At 46.3% G+C, this 9,344-nt stretch overlaps 2 protein-coding genes across 2 annotated transcripts in view; one reads left to right on the forward strand and one right to left on the reverse strand.

The window, feature by feature from the left end:
* VEPH1 (ventricular zone expressed PH domain-containing 1) overlaps positions 1 to 9,344 on the reverse strand; it is an 84,341-nt gene that overhangs the window by 65,581 nt on the left and 9,416 nt on the right.
* Positions 1,453 to 6,566, forward strand: PTX3 (pentraxin 3, long). Its single transcript, XM_009884404.1, has 3 exons — positions 1,453 to 1,600; positions 2,004 to 2,537; positions 5,953 to 6,566. Exons 1-3 carry the CDS (start codon positions 1,453 to 1,455, stop codon positions 6,564 to 6,566), a joined length of 1,296 nt encoding a protein of 431 aa, XP_009882706.1.

Genomic DNA, 9,344 nt, shown 5'->3' on the forward strand with positions numbered 1-9,344 from the left:
GCTCTCCGGGCTCGGCCATCCAGCCCATTCTTTACCCAGTGAATAGCTGAGTACAGTGGCCAGCAGCCCAACTCGCAGGTAGCCCCAGTTTGCACAATCATGTGGCGCAGCAGCAGCAGGGTCCCAGCAGGCAGCCCTGGGGTGCGTGGGGCAAGGCTGGAGGAACCGGCCAGCGGGCAGCTCCAGCCTCACCCACCTCCTCAGCAGAAGGTGACAGCCGCACAGTGCCTCCCGGTCCCCGCTGCAGGAGGGCGCACCGCTTGCGGTCACACGCACCGCCTGCTGCAGCCGCATCTCCTGCTGGTGGCCCGGGTGTCGGAGATGGAATGAGCAAGAAAAGCAGCACAGAGCCCTCTTTACACACTCCCGTGCGCAGCGACAAGGGGCTAAACCAGACACTCTGAAGGAAAGGGAACACAGATTGCAAGTTAGATGCAATTATATGGGTTTGGGTTTTTTTTGCTGTTCTCTGAATATTTCATAGCCGACATATAATTTGTGCCATATCACCCCTAATCTCACTTAAGCGACGCATCTCCAAAATAATTAATGGCCCATTGAACTGATAAGCTTTCCAGAATTTGAAGCAGATTAACGTCAACAACAACAATACTTAACACTAGATTAACATCTAATCCAAGAATGCCTTATTTTGCATCCTCAAAGTTAACAGAAACAACTCTAATCGCACAGCTACTGATCTAAATGCTGCTGAAACAAGATGCTAGCAGTAATGTATTATCCACGTAGTTATGTTGTTGTTATTGGTAACTGGGGCTAGAAAAGCAAAACTCTAACAAGCTGTCTTTATGAGTTCTCCTCTATTGCTTAAAGCAGTAAACTGTTAGTATATAATAGAAGTTTTTATATATAACTATTAAAAAAGCCACAACATTTAGGTTATACCATACACGTGTACCCAAACCAACTCCAGGTATGTTTATGTTTCTACCAATCCCCTCCAGAGCGCTGGCACATACCAACTACAGACTAAGTTTGCAGAGAACACTCTCCTTTCCACAAAGAGCACAAAATAACAGAACCGATGCAGCCAGCGCTCGTCGGCAGCGCACTCCGAGTGATTTCATCCCCCGCTCTCGCCCTCGCATGGCTGCACGTTGCGGCAATCTGCTCTCGGAGGGGAAGCGGTCGCTCGCAAGAGCAGCTTTCCCCGTTCCTTCCCCTCCACGAGTCAGTACGTCTCCCCCCAGCGCAAACCTGGAGGGCTGGAATTGAGCAAGCTGCACGCCCCCTTCTCCTCTCGGCCAAAACCAACAGTCAGGAGTGCTCTTGTTACAACACTGGCACCAGCGTTGCTCATTCATTCAAGCCGAGGCGCTGGGAGCATTTATTAGGGGCCGGCTGCGTCTCGCTCGCAGTCTTGTCTCTGCCGAAGTCCGACATCGACTTCAGCGCCAGACAGCCCAGCTATTTTCAGGAAGCGGCTGGAGAATGCTGCCCCAAGAAATACTTTCTCTGCTTACGCTGTTCTGTGTTTTCAGGGCTTCTGTTTCTGTTCTGGATGCAGATGATGACTATGATCTCATGTATGTGAATCTGGATAATGAAATCGAAGGTCCAGTTCTTGGTACCGAGGAAAGTAAGTAGACTTAAACTAAACTTCTGTTAAGCACAGCATTGCGTTCTTTGTCGCTTAGCTCTTGTAAGTTATTATTACAAACATAATTATTTCTTTTCAGAGGAAGAAGCGTGTGCTTGAACCAGCAGATTATTACGGACAGCAAAGGCTAAAGCACTTGGATGCCTTGGAATTTGCTTTATACTCTTTATTTTTCAGTTTTCCTGCAAAAGACTGCCGATGACACTTAGTTTTAGAATTGCTATAATATACACTATTTTACTTTTTAATTTTGATATAGAGGGCAACACACTGACAGTCTAATGCATGTAAGCCTTGCACAGAGCCAGATTTTGTCAAATACTCCTCCTGTTTAAAAAATGTAAGTACAAAGGAACGGCAACATCTGTATCTTTCATTCCAGCTGTTTCGTGCGACTGCCAGCGAGAGCACACGGAGTGGGACAAGCTCTTCATCATGCTCGAGAACTCGCAGATGAAAGAGAACATGATGCTGCAGGCAATGGACGAGATGCTGAAGGTGGACCTGCAGACCCTAAAAGCAGAGCTGAGCCAGCTCACCACCAACCTCGCGGGCACCTTCGCCAGCACGGTCGAGAAAGTCACCTCCCACATCGTGTCACAGGTAGAGCAGGCACTCGTGAGGAACAGTGACCACGCGGAAGAAGCCAAGAGGCTTCACGAGTCTGAGCAAGGAAAGGTTCTGGAGCACGTTCTGCTGCTGAGCCACAACGTGTCCAGCAGGCTCGGGCAGCTGGAGAGCGCTTGGCTGAGGAGGTTTGAGGCGGAGTCTCAGGAGATGGGTTTGCAGCAGGAGAAATTCAGCCCCACCAGAGGAGACAATCTCATTTTGAACTCGCTGTGGAAAGAGCTACAGCAAACCAGAGCTGAACTGAAGGCATCGCAGAAATGGGCGGCTCAGCACCTACTGCCAGCAGGTAAGTTTACGTGCGCTGCGCTTTACTGGAGAGCTCTCTCTGGTGGGCCCGTCCAAACAGACACTCTATAAACACTCCTCTTCAGCGCCTTCCTCCGCATGCAACTCCAAAGCCATCTTAGGAACAGCACAGCAGCTTTGAGCAGTCTGTGCGTACAGGGAGGAAACCCATTAACTGTTCTCAAAAAAGAGGCGCTGAGCTTTTCAAACATGGGATCAAAGAAGGGTTTAATCAAAGTCCTCGCAGAGGGTAAGGCAGCCACCCAGCTAAGATCCCACCTCCTGCAGGCTCTCCCACATCAAAACAGTTGTCAGAGAGCCGTAAACATATTTTAAACACACCAATTTTGTTCTCTCACCTTTTACCTTCCCAGCTGGTAACTCCTACGAATACACACTAGTCACTGAGCTCCCCTGTTCTCTTCACACACACGTACCCACTCCCTCCTCCTCCTAAACTAAGGGCTGTCTCCTTCTCACCGACTCCAACTGCCCAAGAGCAGAGCTAGATCGGAGGACACGCTGCCGATCTCGATGAGCTGAGCACACTTCCCACGGCAGGGAGGGCACATTCACTGCATGCAACTGTCAGGGCAGAATATTTCCTCAAGCACAGAAAAATTAGCAACACTGTGGTATTGTTGTTTTGGGGTTTTTTTTTTTCCCCCCCTCCAAAATGTTTGCATTGGTCAGCAAGCGAGGTGGCCGTGGAAAGATGAGCTCATATCTCAGATTTAATGACAAGAAGGAACAAGTTTCAGGACAAGAGGAAATGGCCTCAAGTTGCTCCAAGGGAGGTTTAGATTGGATATCAGGAAAAAAGGTTTCAGTGAAAGGGTTGTCAAGCATTGTACCAGGCTGCCCAGGGCAGTGGTGGAGTCGCCATCCCTGGAGGGATTTAAAAGACATGTGGATATGGTGCTGAGGGACATGGTTTAGTGGTGGACTTGACAGTGCTGAGTTAATGGTCGGGCTTGATGATCTTGAAGGTCTCTTCCTATCAAAACAATTCTATGATTCTAAATTTCATGTCAGTTTTTCTGTGCATGGTCATACGACACCCAAAACGCAGCTACAGCAACTGGGGTACGGCAGGGCAGAGCCCCATCTATTTAAACTGTGGGTGCAAAATTGCTACATGCACAACATAACTACGTTGAATATAACTCTGCCTACCAGATAGCTATCACTGCGTGTCTCCTAAATGTTAACATGTTTTTAAACAACCATATTTTCCACAAACATAAGTTACTGCAGCTTAAAAACCCCACAGAAATCTGCACTCGCGGAATCCCGCGGGTGCGTGGGAATGGGCAGTTAGACCAGTCTCACCAGCGACCCTCAGCAGCACCACCAGCGTGAGCCCTGACGCAGGTGAGCAAGAAGGAGCACTTCTTGTAACGGCGTGAGCAAAGGCAACAGCTGACACAAGCCTGTTAGAATACAAACACAGCATAACAACAGTTTACATCAAAGCATTTCACAATCTAACATGAATCTATCCTTTCACGCAGGGCACGGATTCAGCTTTATAAGTAAATTGCTTTTACTCCTTCACTTCTCGCAACACTTTAATAGTCTTTGTGTACCGGGAGCAAATCTTGCAGCGTATTCCTTTTTTTCCCCCCAAACACATGAATCTTGCCTTCCAGAAAGCATGATCTCATCCTTTATCCCGCTCCTGTAACACGGCCAGCCCTGCAGCCAGCTACTCCGCGCTAGGTGAGAGTAAAAAACTCAATCAGCATTAAGGACCTTCATCTCATCAGTGGAAATCCGCATTATTTCCACTGATTCCTACGTGGTTTTATAGAAAATATTCTTTTTTTTTTAATTTAAAGGATACATTTTTCAGTACTTCCAGAGTCTCTCTCTGGAAATTTTTTATTTTTTTTTTTCAAGGGAATTTTTAGCAACTGACTTTAATTTCTCACATCTTGAATTACTGCCAGCCGTGCTCTTGAGGGATTTCCTAATCACACTTTTTGTTCTTCAGTGAGGCTGGTTTTAATTTTGTTTAGGCCTTGATAATAAAGCCTGAAAGCTTGCTAATTAAAAGCTTTTTCACAATATAGTGTTCCTAAGCAGCATTTTAAGGAGTACCCCCAGCAGTTGCTCGTTGCTCCTGCCCCTCCGCAAAAGGGCCAATGAAGAAATGTAAAATCTGCTCAAAGTGGAAAGGAAGCAGCCTATGGAAATAACACAGCAGCGCAATCCTGGAGGACACAAAGAGTCCTTCATTCACTGAAGCAGAAATTTCCACACACAGTTTAGACATTTTAGATCCTCCAGCTCGTTTAAACAGGAAATGAACCCACTTAATTGTAGAAGGGGGCTGCTTTCTCCCCCGTGTTGGTTGGAATATTCAGTTATATACGACTAGAGAACAGGACACAGAATACCAAGAGTGCCTTGCGTTTAGTGATCACCAGTTACTTTTCTAAGTTTCATAAATTTCTGTTAGTGCTTTTAACTAATCTAATTTCTATTATCAATATGTTGATTAATTGGAGATGGGAGATGAACGGTTTAAAAAAATATCTGTCGCCTTACACATTTCCCATGCTTAATCAGCGCACACGACAGTTACTGACCAAGAGCCCTAAAGGCAGAAAAGGGCGTCACTATAACATATAAAGACATCTCAGCGTGCTTCTGCCAACGCTCCCAGCGCTTGCTTTTCAGTAGCCCCTGTCCCCTTCCCCTCTGCTGCCCAGTTAGCCATGGGACAAGCGCAGGACACTGCCTAACTGGTGGTGACACAGCTACCCAGCGGCTCCGTTTCCGCAGTCGCAGCCATCTCGCACTACTGCCCCAGGAACGGCACGGAATCCAAACCTGCCCTTTGACAGATCGCTGAACTCATCCCCTCACTGTGACACTGCTGCGTGCATCACTCCGTACTGAAAAAGAACACGGAGGTTAAAACAAGACCTAAATGAAACAGAAAGAAAACTGCCCGACATAATTACCTAACGTAAAGTGCCAGTTTCTCTAGGTGACCCAGCAGAAGGGCAGCTTTCCCAGGAGGCACGTCAGAGCAGAAGGCACCTGCCCTGCACAGACCCTCGGGGAAGCCCAACTTCCCACGGCAAGCACCAGGGCAGACGGGCAGCACCAAGCCTAGATGTCACTTTGCACGGCACAGGATGACACAATACACTACTTCTGCAGTGAGGGAGGAGCCAAACCTTGTTCCTGCAGCCTGATTGGCCCCTAGACTCATGGCCATAGCGTTAGGGAAATTCATCCATCAGGTCTGACAGCTTCTTCAAAGCATCCTACATCCCATGGGATGAGCTGAGCTCTCAGCTCCCTTTGAGGAGCCCAGGAGCGAGCATACATCAAGGGTCCTGACTGTGCATGTACAAACAGACCAGTTTTGATTTACCTAATAATCTTTCTAACTTTTTCAGGGTGTGAAACAGCAATTCTATTCCCCATGCGTTCGAAAAAGATATTTGGGAGCGTCCACCCAACTGCTGGAATGACCCTTCACTCCTTTACTGCTTGTATCTGGATCAAGGTGACTGAGGCTTTGGACAAAACTATTGTCTTCTCCTACGGAACCAAGTTCAATCCATACGAAATCCAGCTTTATCTCAGCCGGGAGTCTGTAGTGCTTGTTGTTGGCGGTGACCAGCACAAGTTAGCTGCCAAAAATGTAGTTGTTCCTGGGAAGTGGATCCATGTCTGCGGCGCCTGGAGCTCAGAGAATGGATCCGCATCTCTGTGGGTGAAGGGAGAGCTCGCAGCCACTGCCTCAGACATTGCCGGCGCTCATACTGTTCCAGATGGAGGGATTTTGCAGATCGGTCAAGAAAAGAACGGCTGCTGCATTGGCGGTGGATTTGATGAAGCTTTAGCCTTCTCTGGAAAATTAACTGGCTTTAACATGTGGGACAGAGTGCTCAGCGCCAAAGAGATCGTAGCGCAGAGCGGAGAAGATGCATGCAATATCAGGGGCAACATCATTGGGTGGGGGGTGACAGAAGTGTTGCCGTATGGAGGAGCCCAGTACGTTTCTTAAATTCTGGCAAGGCAGTTTCTGAAGCAGAGAATGTATTTCACGAAAAGCTGAACGCCAATACGTACAAGCAACCAGAGCCGTAGGAGCCCGCGTCTCTGGAATTCCCAAGGAAGAGCAGCGTTGCAAGTTTACAAAATGAGGTACTATGGGGATGGGATTTGATTTCTGCCTGCTCTTTTGGCAAAACACTGAGAAAAAAAACCAACCAAACACAAACACATCAAGGCATGACATTGAAAAAGCTGTTCCTGAGGTCAGGCGACTGCTGTCTCTGTAGCAGAGTGATTTTCGATGTACGAGTGCCACTGTGGACGTTTCTGAGCTGAACGGTGCTCCTGGCATCCCTGCTGAAACAAACACGTTGGGTATCCAGCTGACCAGTCTCTGCGGAACAGACGTAAGGCTGCGCATCTTTCCGGCTCCTCCAGTCATTGGGGTTTATAGTGCTAATGTGAATTTTACAGAGGAACCACCTAAACCAAGAACTGTGTTGTTTATTAATCGTTGGTAGTAATTTGTAGACTATAACAAAACTAGCTCCTTGTTTAAAGCATTATTTATGCCACGGATTGACCTATCATATAAAAGTAATATTCCCCATCATAATCTGATGTTACATTTGGAGAACATGCAGCTGTATTATATTGTAAATTGACTTTGTAATAATTTTATTGAAATTATTTTTGTAAAGTTGTTCTGTAAATAAAGATACTTAACTAAAATGCTTCCACGCTTCTCATGAACTGAAACTCGGAAAGTAAGTACCAATTGGGAATTTTTCCATGTTTTGAACCACATAATTTTAGCTGCTAATAGAAAAATAACATAAATATCAACATCTCATACAGAAATGGAAATCCAAGCATTAGCCAGAGATGGCTTTAAAGGCCCATCATGATAACAATCCCTCTTGTGAACGCTGCCATATGCGAGGATCTGCCACTCGAGGAGTTTTCCCATATGGACATGGTCGATTGTACAGGAGAGGCGCTTTGACATGCTGACACACATGCGTTGACCTAAGGCCGTGCTAGCACGGCACTTGGCAGCTGAAGGAAGGATTGGGTTTGAGATATCCCCAAATAAAAACCAATTAGAACCCCATGCATAATACTGGCCATCCAAGAAGGACATACTCAGTTTTAAAATACATTTAGATATCCAAAGTAACCAACTTGTTTGATGGTAACAGGAGGTTTGTGCAAGGCAGAACTGATGGCAGCGGCTTTCTTCTCTCACGCTTATCCAAAATCCAATAAAACACAGGGCTGGATGTAGCACATAAGAAGTGGAAGCAGAGAGCCAGGACACTGGTGGTGATTTGCATGTAGAAAACCGAGCAGAAGTAGACAGTGATGAATAGTTATTCTCTGGATATGTAACCACTTATGACAAGAACGATTATTCACTACCTGTTGAAGCCTCTGAACAAGTTATCGTGGAGAACATCTTACTCAAAGCGATTCTTATTTCCACTGAAAGCAGCCCACCCTTCTGCTCTATTCACGTTTCTCTTTCTTATTCTCTACAGATGTCCTAAGACCGCACTTTGCAAAGTTTCTTGACATGTTGCTGCTATGCTTATTCCCGAATACGACGCAGCTACCAGATCCTTCCTTCCACGATACAAAAGTAGTAAGAAAAAGCTATGACAGGGTAATTTCTATTTTACCGTGCCATTCAAGGGGGTTGTACTTCATACCTAAAGTTATGTGATCTGCTCCAAAGTTTTGGTAATACTGTTCATCCAAGGTAAAAATAACTGCTCCAATTGCTGGAATTTCTCCTATTACCCTGCAATAAAAATGTATCTAAATTATAAATACTTACTACTAAGTACGACAAAAATCCCTTACTAAGTAGTATCTGCAAATAACCTTAACTTCAGAACAATGAAAGATTACCTCTGTTCATCTGCTCTCAGCCAGAAAACAGATCTTCAGAGTCAAGAAAAACACTTGAGGTCCCAACATTGTGCAAGGGCAAAACCACTCTCAAATCCTCTTTCCATTCAGTGCCCTCCATTAAATGAAAACAAATGTCTGTGAAAAGGAGCAGAATAAGAAAAATCCTCTAAAAGATTACCAGAAGCCCTTTCTGGCTGCTTTTCTTACCATACCTCATACCTGCAATGCTTTGTCTTGGAAGTAGCCTTTCCCTATCTCTGTTCTGGTTTGGCAGATGACCAAACGCAAAGCCAGTCCTTTCATTCTCACTGACTCAGCTGGAAAACTCTCCTCTTTCCAATTCCTTGGCTCTTACTTTATCACCTCTGCAGACCAGCAAAGCTTTCCCACAGTCTAGTCCCCTTCTGCCCAGCATCACAAGCCACCTCCATCAGCACGCTTCTCTCTTTTCTTACTAGCTTAACTATATTTTTCTTTGTCAACAGTTACTTTGCCTGTTTGGAAAACACCAAGTAAATAGTATTTTGGGGGAGTCTGGGCTCCAAATATTGAAAAGCAACTGTGACCCTGCTCTTGCGCTGCAAACGTAGAAATGGAGGAGCAACACAAAACATGCCTGCCTGGAGTATGTTGCAGACCCCAGTTCTGCCCTCAGAGAAGCCTCTGCGGAATGCAACATCCACATCCCTTGCCTGAACTCCTCTGGAAGGTGAAGCAGCCACGGGACTCTTAGATTATGGCAACGACTGCCAGGTAGTTTTGCTGCAGTCCCCTGGAAACGGGAATAAATCTGCCTGATCCCGTACGCTGATGGAAGGTGTCAGCACAGGGCCCGTCAGCATCGCGGGCACGGTACGGACATCTACATGTT

The sequence above is a fragment of the Charadrius vociferus genome, unplaced genomic scaffold (assembly GCF_000708025.1).
Source record: "Charadrius vociferus isolate BGI_N301 unplaced genomic scaffold, ASM70802v2 scaffold104, whole genome shotgun sequence".
Classification (NCBI taxonomy): domain Eukaryota; kingdom Metazoa; phylum Chordata; class Aves; order Charadriiformes; family Charadriidae; genus Charadrius; species Charadrius vociferus.